This window comes from Culex pipiens, chromosome 3 (assembly GCF_016801865.2).
Source record: "Culex pipiens pallens isolate TS chromosome 3, TS_CPP_V2, whole genome shotgun sequence".
Lineage (NCBI taxonomy): Eukaryota > Metazoa > Arthropoda > Insecta > Diptera > Culicidae > Culex > Culex pipiens.
In genome coordinates this window covers 183,277,553-183,296,934 of record NC_068939.1, presented here as the reverse complement: position 1 = coordinate 183,296,934, position 19,382 = coordinate 183,277,553, and the positions used below count along the sequence as shown (strand labels likewise).

Sequence of the window (19,382 nt, the reverse complement as noted above, 5' to 3'; positions counted from 1 at the left end):
GAATTCTTGTTTAAAAAAAGAAAATAAAAAAATATAGAGAAAATATGTTTTTGGTCATGATTCGATTATCCGAAGTTCCATACAAACCTTCGGATAATGGATCTTCGGATAATCGAAACTTCGGATAATCGAGTCTGGACTGTAATATCAAATTTAACTTCAATTTAAAGAAAAAGAGACTAAAATTTAAAAAAAAATCCGTGGATGCCATTGTCACCATTAAGAAAACAAACGAATAAAGAACAAAAAATGCTTTAATTTTTGTATTTTTTCTAATTACGTGAATTTTAATATAAATGACAAAAATTCTCAGTCCTTCTGTAATTCCATTCCAAAACGTGTGCATCTATCTATCGTGTGTAGACCTAGGCACACAAACGTGGAGCTTGGTAAACTTGACCACCCAGAACCAGCCCAGATGACACAAGGGGTGGCGGAACCGGGCAGTAGAAGGGGTCAGATGCATAAAATAAAAGCGACATCCTCGGCACGGAAACGGTGCAGTTGCAGACCGGATCACCCGTCAAGCGGAAGGAACTCCGGGACTCCGGGTGTAAGCGGAATATAAGCTGCCGAGAACCGCAAGAGTGTGTGGAAAAAACTCTGGATTATAAAAAAAAAGAATCTGCAAGGAAGTGAGTAAATTTTGCATGCGGAATGTGTGAAAAAGGGATTCAGCTGGAGCAAATGTTCGTTCAGTTTATGTAACATGATGATGATTAAAATTACCGTTCAAGGTTAATTTTTAGTTTTAATTAGCTTGGAAAATAAGAAACGAAATCAATAGTTTATTAAACATCGAAAAGCTTATTTCCGAACAGTTAAAAATTATCGGCGAATTTATAGAGCTCAGTTACACCACGGTAACAACAGTTGTGATAAAATTATACCATTTTTCAGCTCAACCAACTGTAAAGGATTAAAATACACTCGTTGGAGATTATTACTTCCACCGAAAATTCTCAGTGAACCGAAAGTAACGCTCAACGAGGAACCACAATTTATGCATATTTTTTTCATATGCGAACACGATTTCGCAAACATATCCAGGATTAATTAAAAATGAACTGTTGCGTTCGAAATCTCATTTAAAAAAGCGCCAGAGTACTTTTTTTTTAGCACGATGGATTTATATTTGATCAAACTCTTACTTGGTGCCTACATTGAAATCTGTTGAGAGCATGAATTTGAGATTCTAATTAGAGTCAAGCTTGCTGAAATCTTTAACGACTTAGTTCATTTTCACCCCCAGTTTGATTCGGCCATCATCAGCTTAATAATTTAATCGGATCATAAGTGGGAAAGAAGTAATCACACGAATAAAGTGAACTCTCGGAAGAACTCATAATTGTGGATAATGCTTTCGACTTGTTAAACTTTTAAAAGCTTCTCCGGGTAACCCTGTAGGGTTCGTGTTTTCAACTTATAGATAGATTTATAATAATATTTTTTAAAGCAAATTAATTTTAAGATTTTCAGTGGAACTCTTTCAACTCAAAATGTGTTTGTTTTTTATCATTACGAAATCTTAAAGAAAAAATTTCTGAAATAATATGAGACAGAGGGATAAACGATGTTACGCTTCCGTTCCATTTACATCACCGAATTACAAACTTTTGCCCCGCCAGACACCCTTGGGACCAAAATTTCCCTTTCCTCAGCAAACGATGATGCTTTCGGCATCTTATTTCTAAAGGCAAAAAAGCACCATTGCGATTGCGACATTTGTCAGGACAGCACAAAACAAAATTTTGGCTATTATTACAAATTTTGTGAGTCTTTTCCATAAGAAAAAAATCAATGGACTTTCCTAACAAAGTTTTAACTGTGCACAGACTCTTAGAAAATGCCACCTCCCCGGTCTCGAATGATTGCTCCACAAAGGACATATGGAGCAAATTGAAAATTAAATTTTAATCACTTTTCGCGCGCTCGCTCGGGCTTTCTCCAGAAGCTTTTATCTTTGCTCTTGGGATTCGTTCTTTTGCCTTCCAAGTGCTACATGGAGGAGAGTCAAGGGGTGGCAAACAGGACCGACAGACAGAAGTCGAACGATACTGAATGTGAATGTGTACTTTACTGTCTATGATAAGTACCTTTTTGAAAGGGTGACGTAAAATATTTCGATAGAGTTTAGTTGTAATCGGAATTCTAACAAAGAATTATCAAAATTTAAAAAAAAACTTGTTTAGTTTAAAAAAGTATTTAAAAATTACCCAATTACCCTATAAGTTCCCACAGCTAGAAGAATCACAGCCCAGAAAAGCTTCCGTTAGATTCAATCACAAAAAGTGTTATTGGGAGTTGGACTGAAAAATAGAACAGCTTAGGTAAAAGAGAAGGAAAAAAGGGGAGAGGGCAACGATTGATTGCCGATGCATGGAGTTTCACCCATTTTCTGATTGTGCGAAAATCGTTGGCTTTTCTCCTGATGGTTGGTGCAGTTCGAGTGTATTGACTTGGAAATATAAAATAGTCGATTTTTTTTTTGCTTTGTCGACTGAGAAGATTTACTTCAAATACTTTAAATACTTTAAATACTTTAAATACTTTAAATACTTTAAATACTTTAAATACTTTAAATACTTTAAATACTTTAAATACTTTAAATACTTTAAATACTTTAAATACTTTAAATACTTTAAATACTTTAAATACTTTAAATACTTTAAATGCTTTAAATACTTTAAATACTTTAAATACTTTAAATACTTTAAATACTTTAAATACTTTAAATACTTTAAATACTTTAAATACTTTAAATACTTTAAATACTTTAAATACTTTAAATACTTTAAATACTTTAAATACTTTAAATACTTTAAATACTTTAAATACTTTAAATACTTTAAATACTTTAAATACTTTAAATACTTTAAATACTTTAAATACTTTAAATACTTTAAATACTTTAAATACTTTAAGTACTTTAAATACTTCAAATACTTTAAATACTTTAAATGACTTAAATACTTCAAATACTTTTTATACTTTTTATACTTTAAAAACCTTTAAAATATAACAATTTAAACAACATGCCAAAGCCTCAACATATGAATGAAAAAAGTGTTTTCAAATGCGTTTTACACTAGTTCAGTTGTTTTGCAGTCATTAATTTTCAAAAAATGTAAGATTTGACTAGAGCGTCCAATTTCCCGTCCCGGGAAAAAATTTCCCGGGAATTCCCGGGATTTCCCGAAAAAAAATATTTCCCGTTTCCCGGGAAATTTGTAAATTTCCCGGGAATTCCCGAAATTCAAGCGGAAGTATACATTTTCTTAAATTTTTGGAACTATTTTTTTAAAATGCTCTGAAAAAATAATAAATGAACAAACTCAACATGATTTTGTTCAATTAAATGTATTGTTTGGTTTATATATAATTAATCAGATTATCAGAAATTATGATATCAGAATTATTTCTGATAATATTAATTTTTGAAGCAACTGGGAATAGATTTTGCTTTATGAGTATTAAATTATTACAATTAGGTAAGCTTTTAACATATTGATGTTATTTCATCAAAACAATATTAACTCCTTACCTCCAAATTAAAATTGAGATGTTTTTACGTTTTTGTTTACCATGATCAAATGAGATGAAAATCGAATTGGTGAATTAATTCAATTGGTTGAGTACCTAGTTCTAAAGAAATTAAAATTTGAAGTAAAAGAATTATGGAGCACTGGTGCAACTACAGGTGTTAGAGGGTTAAATGTGATAAAATAGAAGACTTTTTGTGGAATGATGTTAATTCATCGTATAATTTAAATCAAGTTGCATAATAATACAAAAAAAATCATTGAAAAATTACTTTCTATTGTTTGTTCTCAAAAAATGCAAAAATATATTCAAAGCTTGCTTCAAATATTTGAAAACATTGGGTTGTTTGGAGTAAAACCAACACTAAAAAGCTTTACCATTTGTTCAAGTTTGAAACCAATATTTCGTCAGCTGTATGCTATCTTGTGACATAGACCATTTTGGTCGAAAATGAGTTAAAGATGACGTTTTGCTATACCTAACAAACACTATAAGATGCTTTAACCCGATTTTGGAAACTCGCTTCCGTTTCCCGGATATCGCAATACATACTTGTGACATAGACCAATTTATCATCAAAATGATTGTGCACACTTGTGACACGTCATACATGTTGTTGGAAAATGTGGAATTTTTTTCTTGTTTTTCACAAATTTATGTACACACATACTTTCTAAAGGCAATGCAACCTTTTGTTTTTGAAAACATACTGATTAAGTCGGTTAAACTATTGATTTAAGCCTATTTTAGTTTGTATGGAAATTCTGTGCACACTTGTGACACGTAGTACAATTTTACTTTCGAAACACACTTGTGACACGTGCTTTTCAGATTTTTGTTTACATAATTTACTGTATCTTTTAACTGGTGTAACCAAATTAGTTGAAACTTGGAGCGTTTGTTAAGCGATAGTATACGAACCGATTGCTTCAAAAAGTTTGGGTCTATCATTAATAATTTTGAAATTATTTACCAACAAACTTTAAAAATCGATTTTCTCGAAAAGTACTAAATGGTCGTTGTCACAAGCTAGCACACAACTGACGATTTGTCATGAAAAACATAATTTCTGCATGTTTTTTTTCGCTCATTTCAATAAACTGGTCACAGCGGCAATTTTAAAATTTCTCATCAAAAAATACCAAAATACATTTTCTTGTAGTTGAATGATTTTTTACATGCAGTCAAGCTGTTAATTGATCTTCACACTTATTCAAACCATTAATGTTGATGGCCTATACAATTTTGTTGCATAATATTAATTAATACCAAGATCATAACAATTTTCAATAAATTTAAAATTTCCCGGGAATTCCCGGGATTTCCCGGGAAATTTGCTGAAAATTTCCCGTTTCCCGGGAAATTTGTAACCCCGGGAAATTGGACGCTCTAGATTTGACGAAAACAACAATTTTTGCGAAGAAAAATCTTTTTGCGGTACTGTACATCGATTTTTTTAAAAATTCTAGAATTCTTGTTGTGTGAAAAAAAAATTGTTTGCCCCCTGATTTTTCGGGCCGATCACAACCAAAACTTTTTTTTAAATTTTCTCACAGTTATAAATAATATAAAATAAAATTATAAAAGTCAGATTTGAGTATTTCATTGCCTGGTACATTTTCTCATATTCCTCAATATTAAAAGTGAAGTGAATGTTGAAGAAACATTCAAAATTTTCAAAATAATTAAAATACTAGTTGAAATACACTATTTGTAAATATGTAATCAACGTTCACGATTTAGCACTTACCAATTTATGAATTCAACTAAAATTGCAGTAAGTTCAACAGAAAAAATAGTTTTTTTTCCAATTTTGAGCAAGCTTTAAAAAAAATCAGTTGACATGCTGTTTTTGTATTCATAGTAAGTTGCTCTCTTTTATTCCAGACATGTGGGCTCCAAGCGTTGGTCGCCCTCGGAAGGCTTTCGTCAATGTACCGGGTCGTATGATTGGTCCGGAAAAGGGTTTGCTATCCTGTTGTTGATGTAATTTCGTTGAAGTTATTCTTAGTTATTTTTGTTGATTTTACAGAGAAATCAAAGGGAGTTTCTTTGATGGAAAATTTCCAAGAATACTGCTTGAACACCACAATTCACGGATTGAGATACATTGGAACAATTAGTTTGTCCCTTTTTGAGCGGTGATTCGTTTTGAAATTATCCCAAACTAGAACAGTTATTGAAAGCTCTCTCCCACCAGGCTCTACTTTTCCGTGTCGTTCGTGCTGGTGTCGATGCTGTCGATCTACTTCATCACCAGCGTGTACCAAAAGTGGCAATCGAACCCCATCATAATCGGCCTGAATCCGATCGCCACCCACATCCGGGACATTCCCTTTCCGGCCGTAACGATCTGCAACATGAATCAGGCGAGACGCGCCGCGGCCGAACGGATGGCCCCCAACAGCCAGGAGCAATCGCTGCTGGAGAGCATTTGCTCGCTGGACGGGGAGTTTAACGTTACGAACAATTTCCAGGGGAAGTGGAGCGTTGTGAAGGGGCTGCTGCTGAATGCGACACAGCCGTGTCACAGGATGATCGTTTCGTGTCGTTACGCGCAGAAGGTTCAAAAGTGCATGCACATGTTTTCACCGGTGCTGACGGACGAAGGACTGTGCTGTACGTTCAACAGCGTGGATCAGTCGTTTATGCTACGGAATTATGACGCGGCCTCGGATACGGATTCGAGCGTGGGCAGTCCGTTCGAACCGATCGAGTGGATTCCGGAGGGTGGATATGTTGGTGTTATGAAGAACAATAGCTTTCCTCGGCCAATTGCGGGACCGGGGGTGACGATGGGTTTGGCGGTCGTGCTGGACGCCAACGTGAGTGACTACTTTTGCTCGTCGACCAGCTCTTCCGGGTTTAAGCTGTTGCTGCACAACCCAACGGAAACTCCCAAGATGGCCGAGTACGCCAGCTATGTGCGGGTTGGCACTGAAAGTCGTGTTGTGGTGAAGCCAAAGATTAGCGACGCGTCCTATTTGATCCGAAAGGTTTCCCAGGACCAACGGCAGTGTGTCTTTGCGAACGAAGCGAATCTGTCCTACTTTCGGACCTATTCGAGGAACAACTGTGAGATGGAGTGCGAGGCGAGGCTTATTCTGGAGTTTTGCGGTTGCGTGCTTTACTACATGCCGAAGGTTCAAGAGGATGTGAAGATTTGCCGCAAAGCCGATGCCGCGTGTTACGAGGAGATTAAGGCGTCGATTGCGTTTACCGCGAACACGAGCTTGAGATGTTCCTGTTTGCCCGGATGCTTCGAGATCAGCTATTCTATGGAGATCACGTCGGCCAATTTGTGCATCGGAAAGTTTAAGATCAATGAGAAGCTTATCACTCAGACGGATGCCTATGCAAGGTTAGTAGTTCAGTCTACAAGTTCTCCTTAATTTAATCATCTTTATTTTAGAGAAAACATCGCCCTTTTGTACATCTACTTCACTGAAACTTACTTCCGAAGCTTCACCAAGGGTGAACTGGTTGGATTTACCGATTTCGTATCGAACATTGGCGGATTGCTCGGCCTCTTTATGGGCTTTTCACTCATATCTCTGGCCGAGCTGCTTTATTTCGTCACGCTGCGGCCTCTGTTTGCCAGGCGGCGCGAGCGAAAACAACGAGAAGGTGCAAGAGATCGAGAATTTAATGTTTTCTACAATAGTGTTGTAAACCATCTGTGTAATTTTATCGATTCATGTGAATAGGTAATAATTTAAGTTTTTTAGTTCCAGGTGCCCCAGAAACCGCAACCGGCCACCGTCCACTTCGCCGACGAGGTCAACCCGATCAAGAACCTGCCGCGGCAGGTCAAAGTTTTTATCGGTTCACGATTGCAGCAGGCAGCCGGCTGGATCGAGAACGTTTTGCGAATGCGAAAAAATCCCATTAATCGGAAGGGCGGTTCGACATTTCCCTTCTATGAGTAATCTAATCAGCGGGGAATTTCTTTCCAACAACTAAGCACGCATATCTTAACAGTAAGAGCAACGTTGTGATTTATTGTTCCGCGTGAAAGTGTTTCTAGCACCAGAGTACACCTGCAATATCGGTCTATATCACAGCGATTTTCATCCGAAATCATGTTCCGTCCCGCGAATAAAGTATATTTCTTAATTTCTATTGCTACAACAGTGGTAAAATACCTGAAAGAATGTCATTTATGCGTTCGAGACTAACTGTGCAAGTTGTAAAGAGCAATACAGAACAAAAACTGCAAATTAATTGACTACGTTTGTTTGGCAATCTGTTTGAGTGTGCTTCGAAGACACTACTTCACATACTTTCGGTATGTTTCATCCATCACGTAGTCCACTCCGTGGTCGATCGGGTGAATGATGAACGGAATGGCCAGCAGTCCGATCGCCGTGGGTCCCCACTTGCGAAGCGGACCCTTCAGTTTCCCCGCCGAGAGAGCCTTTTTCGAGATCCAACAAATTCTAAAAGTTTGCATCAACGTGAGAAAAACTAAACAAACAATTATAAAAAAACGCTAAATTACCGATTGATGGTGAACCCTGGAATAATCACCGAGGCAAACATTTGCCAGAGCAGGGTGTCACCGGTTGCGATTGCGGCCCCACGTGGTCCACCACCGAGGGCTTCCGGTTTCTACAATTACAATTACTCCCATAAACAATTCTAATCAATACATAAATTCCTTCCTCAACTTACCGCATACTGTTTCCGCGATTTGTCCGCCGTATCGGCCAGAACGTAACCGATCGAAACCGCATAAGATGCGTGCACGAAAATCTTCTTGATGATCGGCCGGAACGCCTCACCGACTTCGTTTGCGTAACCTGAAACACACAACAACAGCAAAATAATCAATCAAATCAATGATAAAACCTAATTAAACCGATTCCCCACATATGGATGATGTAATAATTTTGGCGCCACTTTGGACGACACTCACCCAAATAGCGCACGGGAGTGTCCCGGTACAGGTCCTTTTCCGTCACGGACATGGCGGTGCGAGGCGGAGTGATTGAGCAAAATTGTTGTTCACGACGCGAGGGAATGCAGTTTCCAAGGTTGTATTTAACGTTAGGAAATCCGATAACTTTTCGTTACGATAAGCACCGATTTGAACACGACGGGCAAAGGTTTGGCAAGGAACTGAACAAGAGCGAGATTTGTTTGTAAATATTTAACAGCTGTCAGGTGCACGCGTGACTTTCAGCTGGGCTGCGCAGTGTTCCCAGCCGTACCAAACAACGGGAGCGGTGATGGTCATGAAGGATTTTTTATGAATAAAAGTTCACGCATATTTCCAGACTTTTTTTATAAAGGTTTTCATGTATAAGCTCTGTGATTCCCTAAAACTCTTTCCCCTTTCCACTTTTATTGCAATAAATGGATTTTCAAAAAACTGTAACACAAAAAGCAATCTACTTTTATCATAACGAATCGGAATCGACGTAACACCTTATAATGTGGCCCTCTTAAACCTTGCGGTTTCGTCAACGGATCCACAGGCGTGTATCGTTCTTTTTGCGACAAGACTCCGCCTCCCGGGTCTCCTAAGTGTGAAGGTATGGGCACGGGGAGAGGGCACCGAATACCTATATTTACACTTAGAATTTTTTTTTTGCGTACGCCTCGGGATTCGAACCGGCGACCTCTGGATTGTGAGTCCAGTGCGCGGTTCGATTGATCCACACAGGCAGACATTTATCATAAATAACTGTAAATAAATACTAGTTGGATTAAAACTAAAACTTTTATTGTTGAAGTTGTTCGCTCTTTCACCTGTTTCTTCGGACACTTTAAAAACGCGAATAAAACGAACAAAGCTGCGCGAACACTATATCAACTTTATTCCGTTCGAAAAGACGCGTTGTTACCCGGTTGGTAGTTTATTGGGATCTGAATAATACTAATTCTGCTGCTGCTGTTGAGGGTCCCGTGATCAAGTACGATCGGGGAGAGAAATGCCTTTTCGCTCCTGCGAGCAATTATCAGCTGTCCAGAAGGGACAGAAAGACTGCAGTTTGCCTGCGCTAGAGTAAGAAAGTGCGATCTTTGGATCACGTTTGTGCCCTAGCAGCAAACCTTCTTCTCGTGTACAAACAGAAGTGAAGTTGAAAATTTCCGGATTCATTTTACAATAGAGCGAGACCGTAGATAAAAACAAATAGTCTATCCCATTTGCTCTAATGAGAGTAAACATTGAGTAAGAAAGGGATAGGCAGCTTGTTTACATCTGAGGTGTCACCCTGTTTAAAAATAAAAAGGATTTGTTCCTAGATTTGTCCTGTCCTTGTAAATTTAAATTTATCTACAATAGTCAAAAGTACAAAAGTACATTAACTTTTGTTCATTCTGCTTTGCTAAACGAGTCGAGAAAAATTTACAAGTCCAAAAAGTAAACTAAAAAGTCTTCGGAGGGCAGCTGTCCAGAGACAGTAATTAAGACGAGCACCACCGGGTATCAAAAAATCTCATCTTGTCCCCAAAGGTTGAAAAATGGCTACGACACGAAACTCGATCGACGAAACGAAGTTGACTTTATAGCTGTCGGCCACCATTGCTAGTACCAACCACTAGTGTCTTCCTTTTTATCTGCAAGGACTTCGCCGCCCTGGGCTCCTAAGTGTATGAAAGTATGGCACGGAGCGACGGCGCCGAATACCCATATTTACACAAAGAATTTTAGAGCGCCCGCCGCGGGATTCGAACCGGGACCTCTGGATTGTGAGTCCAGTGCGCGGTCCGATTGATCCACACGGGCGGGACGAAACTCGATCACAGATCAGAAAATCCCGATGATTTATTAGCAGGGAATTCACTAAAATTCAATTTTGTCGATTGGAGCATTGGAGCGTGTTTAGGGAACCCTCATCTAGCATACCTTGACGAAACTTAAGCGTTTGTCGATATCAACTTCAAAATGTTCGAGCTGTTTACCAACGATAGAAAAGAATTTTTCCGACGCATCGAAAAAAAAAATCGCTTAAAAAACAAATTTCAAAAATATAGTAAAAAATAATATTTTTGATTTTTTTTAGTGGAGTTGGGCTGTCGCAAATATTTTCCAAAGTTTATGCCACCCCCAGTGCAGGTTGAATGAGGTTGAAAAGCAAAAAAAAACGATAGGTAGTTATTCAGTCCTGGGCGACATTGGCAAATAAACAACACAAATTGGGTCCTGAATTGAAGCTTAGATTGCTGTTATTATTGTTTACAGCGATAAAGCTTATTTTTCTGAGTACAATGACCCTTTGTACGACCACAAAGAGTTTAAAATGGATTTTTAAATCAATTAGAAAAAAATAACCTCTCGGTCCTTCTTGACAGAAAAGCTCCTACTTGACAGCTTATTCCAAGGGGACCATAGTTGATCCATCAAAAAAATGTTGTCTTATCATTTTTTTTTTTTGCATTAAAATGAAAAAAAGTGATCAGAAATGATTTTTAATCGTGTTTTTTACCGTTGTACAAAAAATTGACATAGGGCTTTAGTACCCAATTACAAAAAAATTAAGACTCTTGGACCCAATTATAACTCTTTAAAAAAAAGAAAACAAATTATGGATTCTCAAACAATTTTAGCCCAGGCCCAACCTTCCGTAGATCAATGATGGGGCCCATGGCCATTTCGGAAACTTGTCAGGCCCCGTACCGTACCCACTTTGGAAAACACTGGCTAAAACCTAGCTTTGAATAGAAAAACTGCAAAATACAAAAATAATATGTATCTTGAAAATTTTAGGCAGAAGCAAACGTCATGCCCGAAGTCTAGCCTGAAGCATTTTTGTGAAAATTTATGCATCATTGTTTTGGAAATTGTGCTTGCATTTTTTTTTAGAAAATGAATTTCTCTTATTTATTTCATTATTTTGATCGCCACCATTGATTTTAAACACAACAAGATCGATCTTGTTGATTATCTAAATTGATATTTTTCGAGGTCTGTAATTTGGCCTGTAATCTTGGAATGGTTTCAGACCAGCTCGCGGATCAGCTATTAAAAATAAATCAGATTTTTAAATGAGATGTTTCGTGAATCAGAAATCTTGTGCCGTCACTTTTGGCCGCTGTTGTAAATTTCTGACTAGAAAGCCTTATTTAAATTAAATCCGATTTATTTTATCAAGAGTTTCGTGAATCAAACATTTTGTGTCGTCACTTTCGGCCGTTCCCGATCATGTTTTCACATTCGTCGTGTTGGCAACCGTGCTTTGTTTTCATTTTGCGCCCTCACGCACACAACCAGCTCCGATCAGCCGTTTGCGGCCGTGCGAGCAAGATGGCACGGCGCGCATGAATGGGACGGAGCGAGATTTTTGTGCAATTCATTGAAAAAAGTACAAACAGCACAGGGCCCACACACCAACACAGCCTGCTGCAGGTCACAGCCAGAGTCAGGCCAACAGAAGTAGAAGTACTTTGTGTTGTTCAGCAGACGTTTTTCGTTCGACGCGTAGTTGCATGGTTGAAAATCGCGAAAATTCGTCGGAAAAGTGCTTTTGAGAAGGTTAATTTTGGTGAAAAGTTGCACGACGCGTTCGCGGGAATCATTTTGTGGTGTTTTGCGAAGTAGTTACGCGTGTGAAACAGGTGAAAATTGCATTTTAAAAGTGGGGATACTTTTTTTTTCCTTTTGCTTTTTGCCAACATCCATCTTTAATTCGACGACGATGGAGGTGGCTACTTCGATTGGTTTTGCTTTTGAAATTTTGACTTAAACAAGGAAAATGTTTGGAAGGAATTTCCAAAACAACTAGCTTTTTGGAAATAGTTATTTCCCCTCCTGAAGAAAACCCGTGCCCATAAGGAAAATTTCGTGTTCAAACACGTAAAAATTGCGATTTCGCTAGCCAGGGCTCCCATTGCAAAATTTTCTCCTTCAAACGTCTGCTGCAAAACGGTTATTTAGTATCGCGCAAACAAAGTCGGAAAAATAGTGCACTCTTGGAAAAGCGCAAAATTATCAGTGCGTGAAGAACGTCGGGCATTTTATTGAGCCAGCAGTGAAAACCTTCGCGAAAAAAAAGTGCAAACCAAAGAAGAAACAGCCCCCCTTGAAAGATTATACACACAGAGCAGCAGCACCGCAACACACCTCGAAAACGAAACAAAAACACAACACAGGCAGTGTAGGAAAAAAAATCCATTAAAATCGCGCACACACGCGAGAAAAGAAGAAACACACAAAATCGAAAAAGGAAGAATTTAATAAAAACATTCGACCTTACAGAATGCACTAAAACACAAAACAAACGCGCGCACACACACACACGTTGGTCATCCAGTCTGCTTGAGTGTGTTGAAGTCGCGACCCACGACGACGTTCTCATTCTGCTCCTCTTTTTGCTTATTTTTGCTTGGATAGTGTGTGGAAATTAAGCGCCAGCCACTCGTCGTTGTATGAAAGAAGTGTGGGGTTTTACAGGTTCTACTACCAACAACAGTGCAGTGGACATCATTTGCATCTCATGTTACCGAAAACAGTAAAACAATGAAAAGGAATGAATGACCGATGAAAGGCATTTGTTTTTCTTTGAAAAAGTTGCGATCTAGGCACAAAGGTAGTCCATAGTTCAATGAGTTATAAGTCTTTTTGAATCTCAAAATTGAAAACTTTTTTGTATGTTGGTTTTGGCTATTGAAACCATGCAATGTTTCAAAATGTTTTCAAGCTGCTTCAAATTTTCAAGCAAAACGTGATCTTCTCAAACACAGACGAGAATTTCAAGATTTCCTTAAAATTTATAATCAGAATTGCGTTTCCCTTACTCGGACGTAAAAATCATGTACCAAGTTTGTAAACTAACCACTACTAGAAACAACAGAAAATGCAAAAAAATAAAGCAGCACTGCAACGGGGTGTGCTTGATCTGTAGGGGCAGGGGGGCAGAATGGGCCACCCTTGGTTTTTGGGCTTTAGAATGGATTTAGACCAACTGTAAGGCAAGGGTCTTATAAAGGACGTCAAATAACATCACCATACCGAAAACGACGTTTCAATTCATTGTATTTTTTTTAATTATGAGCAAAAATGTAAATTATTGACAAAACCACGCAAATGTTATTTGTTTCGAGGTTCTTAAATAAGCTTTCTCGAAAGATAGATTGTTTGAAAAAGTTTGTTCAATGCTTATAATGTTACCAGGAGCTATTACGCAAATAATCAAACAACAACGGAACCTTCAAATCATTGTAGAGGCTTGGTGGTGGAAGTGTTAAATTAAAATCCACTTGGGGGCAGAATTGACCACCCTTTTCCTGCCTAATAAAAACAATCAAAAGTTATTAAATTTTGGTTAAATGGATTATGTCGCTCCTGGTAGGTTCACAAATCACGTTTAATGCAACATTTGTTGATTTTTTAGTTGTTATTGCTTATTTGTAAAAATCGTGTCTTATTTCAACATATTAAAACTATTTTCAAAAATGTTTGTTTTGGTAAGTGACTATTTTCATAAAAGTGGTCTAACTTCATGGAAACTATGTTAGAAAGGTCCCTTAAGTCATTTATTATCTCCCTTCAACGTTTTATTAGACAAAATGGCTTGTTATCTAAGGTGGCCCATTCTGCCCCGCACCCTGGAAAAGTAGTCGAAAAAACTTTTTTTTTTAAGTGGCTCAAAAATAGTTTTAAGCTAAAAGTTTAAATCAACCAAGTACACAACATTGAAGGGAACATCCCAAAGCATAAGCCTACTACACTGAATTCATAAATTTTTATGTTTTTCTATAGTTTTTGGTGCATTTTACTTAGGCGGACCATTCTGCCCCCCCCCCCCCCCCCCCCCCCGCCCCCCCCCCCCCGGTTATGTCTTTAACTTACTATCTAGTGACACATTCTCCGGGCTAGTATACCATTGCGATAACTTTAAAACTTGATTTGAAGGCAAAATAGATGTTGTGATTGGATTCTATTTAGTTTACGGCTTCTAAAACCAACTTTTACAAACTTTCAAAGATTTATAAACCCTTCATTTGACGCAAGTGAAATATTAACTGCAATAAACCGAAATATCTTATTTTCAAGCACCTCAATCAGCAGAAATCACCTGAAACCCGAAATATCTCCGGTGGTCAGGAACCATTTTTCCAAAGTTGATTTATATCCTGAAAATAGGATAAATTTCCCGTCAAATACAGCTTGATAGAACGAAAAGCTCCTTTTTTCGCAGAGATACAGCGTTGAGAATTTCCGTGACGTTACAACGCAAGAAAAACATTATTTTTTGTAAAAGTCTGCATTGTAACGGCACGAAATATAAAACTGGTGCAGAAAATCAGCTTTACTTTTTCTCTAAACCCAATGACGGCATTCGATTCAGCAGTCAACTGTGCGTTAAAAACATGAGAAAATTCTAACTTATGTTGATCACAGCCTTTTCCAAAAAATATCGAAACAACAAAATTCTCCAACGTCACGTCACGCTACATATTCGCTCGTAGAACAGAAATCAAAACGTCAAATCGTAAACCCAAAGCAGATGTTTATGGCAAATTTAACGTACTTTCAGAATATGTTAAAATATTAAGGTGTTTTTGATTTCAAATTTCTGAGAGTCAAAAAAATTTCTGATAGCCGAAACACTGAAAAAATAATCGTCAAACGCGTTGTTACTTCACGGCAGAATGTGTCTGGTACTTTTCTGAATTTTTAAAATTTTATCAAAACATTCCAAACCATCACTTAAGAAAACCTTTATTTGCTAAATTAAGCCATTTTGGAATGTTTTGGAATATTGATAAAATATCTTTCTTAGAAAAATCACAAATTTTCACGTACATTTTTGCCTTCCTCACTTTACCGAGGAAAGGCTATAAAATCACTCGAAAAACGAACTTTTTAGTTAGACCTCCTAGACCTACCTTCATTTGTACATATCTGTCATTTGCAAGATAGTTTCACTATCAAACAAATCAATGCTTTAAAAAAGCTTTCAAAATGCATAGAATTGGCAAGCATAACTAGTGCTTCGCTTACATTGTATGTCGGAGTCAAATACCTAGAATGCATAAAATTAGCGGTCTGAACCATGCAAAAATCGGACTAACATTCCTATCCACTTCCCCGTGATCTTACCACTGGTCGTGGCCAGCGGCCCTTGAAAGTTGGGAAGTGGTTATGATTGGTTCCTACATTTCATTTGTGTTCCATGGAGTAATTTTTGGAGGTCCTGGTCAATAACGGAGTAGCAACTATGGACAGACACTAATTCTATGCTAATTAAATTTAATTTAATAACTATCGAATCAGGACTGAACAAAAAAAAATGGGAATATTAATTGATTTCTTCAGCTCCTTTTGGATACTGTCTGGTTTGTACCTTATTTTTGGAATGATATATATACCGCGATGTATGGCACAAGAAAGCAAAAGGAAAATTTGGGTCATCGGTAACGTCGCTACTCGCTCGTTCGCTTCGTTACAATGCCAAATTGTGAATCCTGCCCGAATCGGCTCCTATAGAGGTGCACATTATTCATACCGGTTTTTCTCTCTGCATCCGCCAGCAGCCAGCCTGAACCGTAGTTTGTACTCACAGAGTAGTGTTCTCGCAGTGTGTGTCTGAAACCTCGCCGAGGATGATGACGCCGACGACGACGACGGCGTCCAACGAAAAGCAGCGACAAAGAATGGTTACACAATACTGGTATCGGGATGGAATTTGAGTGTTGTGTTGTCCTCTGCGATAGTGCGATCCGTTCCAGAAGGCCAGCAGCGTAGTCATGAAGCGATTCAAGTGACCATCAATTTTATCAATTTTTGGGGAAAATTAAACAATCGAAACTACCACAACAGCGACCATTCTGCTGCGACCGGGAGAGTGAGTCACTGAGAGTATTGATTTTGACAGGCAGAAGAAAGAAGCAGAAACTTCTGTGGAGTGGCTACTGAAAAATTCGTTCGTCGTCGGGCCCAAGAAGAGGAAGCATTTGTCAAGGAAAACTAAGGAAGAAGAACCATCGCCCTCCGGAGAGTTGCTGGCTGTCTAGCAGCATCGGCGAACTCGCGTCGCCGTCTGGCGCAAGAGAACCGCCGCCGTCACATCCCTTGCCCTGACCTCTGAGGTAATTCAGTTGCTCCAATTTCGGCGAGTCGGTCGACCAAAGAGCGACCAAAAAGTGCTACGTCACGCTTTTCCGTCAAAATTTCGAAGCCTTTGTGAGTGAAGTCTAGTGAAATCCGTGGTCCTTTTTTCGGTTGTGGGGAGAGGGGGGTACGAACGTCATGAGTAGGCTTAGTGATTTTTCACGCTCGAAAATTGCAAATTTCACGGGGACCTCAATTTCAAAACACCAAATTTCACGCAAATTTCGCGGAACTTGAAAAATGTTAAAATAACTCTGAAAATCCTATGTTTAAATCACAGAAACTACTTTTTATGCTTCATTATGTATTATTATGTAAAAAAATCTTTACTAAATTTGAATGCGACAAAAAAATTCTTCCAATTTTCAAAAAAAAAATCCTCCTGGTTATTGGATGGGCTCTATATATATTTTGAAACAAAATGTAGGGCACGCGTATTCTCATTTACTGAACTGCTCTTTTAATATTCGACTAACAAAGCTCAAATGTTTTCGCTAATTTGCTTCTGTTATATCATTTAACATTTTATTGAATTTCATATCAAAGCTAGATTTGTCCAGTCAAAATGAGTAAAATAAATTGAATTTTCTGCGTCATTTAGCCATAATTTTTTTAAACATATTTTTAAGGGTTTTAGCTCATTTTTCAAAAACTAAATTTATAAACATTTTGCAAAAATAATATAATTTTTAACAAAATCGAAATTTTTATTCTAAATGAGAAGTAGTATTTTTTAACTTTCACGGGAATCATCCACCCAAATAAACAAATATCGTTTAAATTTAACAGGCCCAAAAAAAAATTGTTATGTTTTTAAAATATGATTCCATAGATTAAAAAATACTCTTAATTTTATTTTGAATAAATCAAAGCTTGATTCTTTTAATTGCTTTCAAAACTATACCTTTCAAATAAAATAGCACTAAAATTTTTAATACAGCGAATGAAAATATTACTAAATTTTGTTAGTTTCTAAAAAACTCAAAAATCTCAACATTTCTTCAAATGGTTCATATCAACTTGACACACATATATAATCAAGCTTTTTAATTGAAAACTAATAAAATTTCTTTTCTATTTGGATGAAATATTTATTAAGTCGTTAGGCTTGTACAAATTTTATTAAAAGTTTTTGTCTACCCCCCTCCCCCACCCTACGAAGTTGGCCTGAAAAATCAGGGGACAACAATTTTTTTTTCGAAAGACTTAAAAATTTCAATGGATCAGCTGAAATAAATTTAAAATTCATTCCCCTGCGTTTTTCATTCCATTTTTAGAATTTTTGGGATCATTTTAAGAATGTTTGGGTTGATTTAAAAATCTTTCGAATTATTAAAAATTTTCAACTATCGCAAAATGTTTTTTTTTTTGCTAAAATTTTTGTTTTCGTCAAATCTTACATTTTTTGAAAACTAATGATTGCAAAACTACTGAACTAGTGTAAATGCATTTTAAAACACTTTTTCCATGCAAATGTTGAAACTATGGCTTGTTATTCCAATATTTACACTTTTTTTTTGCCCATATTTGCATTCAATGATTCAATAAAATTGATAAATTTCACGAATTTCACGCCGTCTACGAAACCGTCAAAAATCATTAACCCTATATTAGTAATAAAACCAGGGTATTCACTCGCTTAATTCTACAGTAGTTCATAACATTATTTTTATTTTTTTTTTTGAGTTTGATAAGTTATTTTATGAAATATCGTTACATTTTCACAAAAACATAAAATTTCACGGGATTTCGCGGAAAAAGCCAAATTTCGCGGATTTCACGCTGTCCGCGAAATCGTGAAATTTCACTAACCCTAGTCATGAGTGGATTATCCTGGTAAATCTCACGCAGGAAAATTTGTGTTATTGCGGAAAATCTCGTGCGTGAAAGTCACTCACCTAACCGGCGACTGTTTGTATCCAGAAACGATACGCGCTAGCACGAAACGAAACCGCTGAACGGTAAGTGTGATCGACATTTGTATGAAAGTGCCGTGTCTGTCCGGGTATTTAATTTAATTAGCTATGCCAATGGGGGTTTTACAGTTTTCGTTTCGCTAACAATTTTAGTATGACTCAATATTTAGTGAGCTTGCACAGCAAAAAAAACGGTTAGCCATCGTCAATTTGGTCAAATGGGGACAGCTATTTTCGATACTCTTTGTACCCAGTTTTGCTGTGTAATAATCACACATCACGCCGATGTTTCTGATCATCGTTGAATTTAGTGATTTGTTACTTAATAGCAAGAAGGACAATATAACCCTGGTTTTAAAATATTAACGAAATTTCCTACAATTAAAAGTTTTACCAGCTCCCAAGCTCGAGAATAAGCGGGAATTCGTATAGAAACTACCCCATTTTTGACGAGTTTGGTCGTTTAGATGTTAAACTCATTTTTTATTTATTTATTTCGGAAAAGCTCATCACTTACGGCATGTCCACACATCCTTCCTCCCCAGTAGATTCTGTGAAATGTGATCCGTTAACAGAATGTTTCCGCAGTAAACACAACGCAGTAGGGCTGGCCGCATTTCGCGTGTTCATACTACCATTAGATTTTTTTTCATTCCTTGAAAATGATTTCGCTGAGTCTGGATCAAAAGTTAACCTCTTAAATAAATATGTAGAGTTCTTTTTAAAAAGGTCATATAAACAGATGAAACACAATAGTTTATAGGACCCCTAAAAAAATCCTAGATATGAGCATATCTCTACGAAGTCAGCAAATTTCGTACATTTTTTTTTATTTGGGAGCTTTCCCCATGTCCAAAGAA

General features: G+C 37.3%; 3 protein-coding genes and 1 long non-coding RNA gene across 5 annotated transcripts in view; 3 read left to right on the top strand and 1 right to left on the bottom strand.

Moving 5' to 3' along the window:
• Positions 1-503: 503 nt before the first annotated feature.
• Positions 504-7,481, top strand: LOC120425782 (pickpocket protein 28). Of its 2 annotated transcripts, none has more exons than XM_052709752.1 (6): positions 504-635; positions 5,431-5,508; positions 5,576-5,684; positions 5,744-6,904; positions 6,956-7,170; positions 7,272-7,481. In XM_052709752.1, exons 2-6 carry the CDS (start codon positions 5,433-5,435, stop codon positions 7,433-7,435), a joined length of 1,725 nt encoding a protein of 574 aa, XP_052565712.1. In that variant the 5' UTR covers positions 504-635; positions 5,431-5,432; the 3' UTR covers positions 7,436-7,481. The 2 variants fall into 2 exon arrangements, with proteins under 2 accessions (XP_052565712.1, XP_052565711.1); XM_052709751.1 differs by having other exon boundaries at positions 6,956-7,211.
• A 36-nt stretch (positions 7,482-7,517) lies between these two features.
• LOC120425783 (mitochondrial fission process protein 1) lies at positions 7,518-8,705 on the bottom strand. The gene is made up of 4 exons (XM_039590395.2): positions 8,462-8,705; positions 8,218-8,345; positions 8,045-8,154; positions 7,518-7,982 (listed from the first exon to the last, which is right to left on the bottom strand). Exons 1-4 carry the CDS (start codon positions 8,511-8,513, stop codon positions 7,814-7,816), a joined length of 459 nt encoding a protein of 152 aa, XP_039446329.1. The 5' UTR covers positions 8,514-8,705; the 3' UTR covers positions 7,518-7,813.
• Positions 8,706-11,777: 3,072 nt separating this feature from the next.
• Positions 11,778-16,261, top strand: LOC120425781 (uncharacterized). The gene is made up of 2 exons (XR_005606592.2): positions 11,778-12,108; positions 16,030-16,261. It is a non-coding gene; the product is annotated as an uncharacterized LOC120425781 (long non-coding RNA).
• Positions 16,262-18,428: 2,167 nt separating this feature from the next.
• The window catches only part of LOC120420629 (myotubularin-related protein 4), a 60,932-nt gene continuing 59,978 nt past the window's right edge, over positions 18,429-19,382 (top strand). The window contains exon 1 of the mRNA XM_052710261.1: positions 18,429-18,567. The gene's annotated coding sequence lies outside the window, so the exon portion shown is untranslated. The remainder of the gene's footprint in view (positions 18,568-19,382) is intronic.

Excerpts from the sequence above, each read along its gene's own strand:
- LOC120425782 (XM_052709751.1), top strand. The coding sequence starts at position 5,433 with ATGTGGGCTCCAAGCGTTGGTCGCCCTCGGAAGGCTTTCGTCAATGTA. Across the intron at positions 5,509-5,575 it reads TATGATTGGTCCGGAAAAGG|AGAAATCAAAGGGAGTTTCT; the intron begins GTTTGCTATCCT and ends TTGATTTTACAG. Across the intron at positions 5,685-5,743 it reads AGTTTGTCCCTTTTTGAGCG|GCTCTACTTTTCCGTGTCGT; the intron begins GTGATTCGTTTT and ends CTCTCCCACCAG.
- LOC120425783 (XM_039590395.2), bottom strand. The coding sequence starts at position 8,513 with ATGTCCGTGACGGAAAAGGACCTGTACCGGGACACTCCCGTGCGCTAT. Across the intron at positions 8,346-8,461 it reads CACTCCCGTGCGCTATTTGG|GTTACGCAAACGAAGTCGGT; the intron begins GTGAGTGTCGTC and ends TGTGTGTTTCAG. Across the intron at positions 7,983-8,044 it reads CCAGGGTTCACCATCAATCG|AATTTGTTGGATCTCGAAAA; the intron begins GTAATTTAGCGT and ends GCAAACTTTTAG.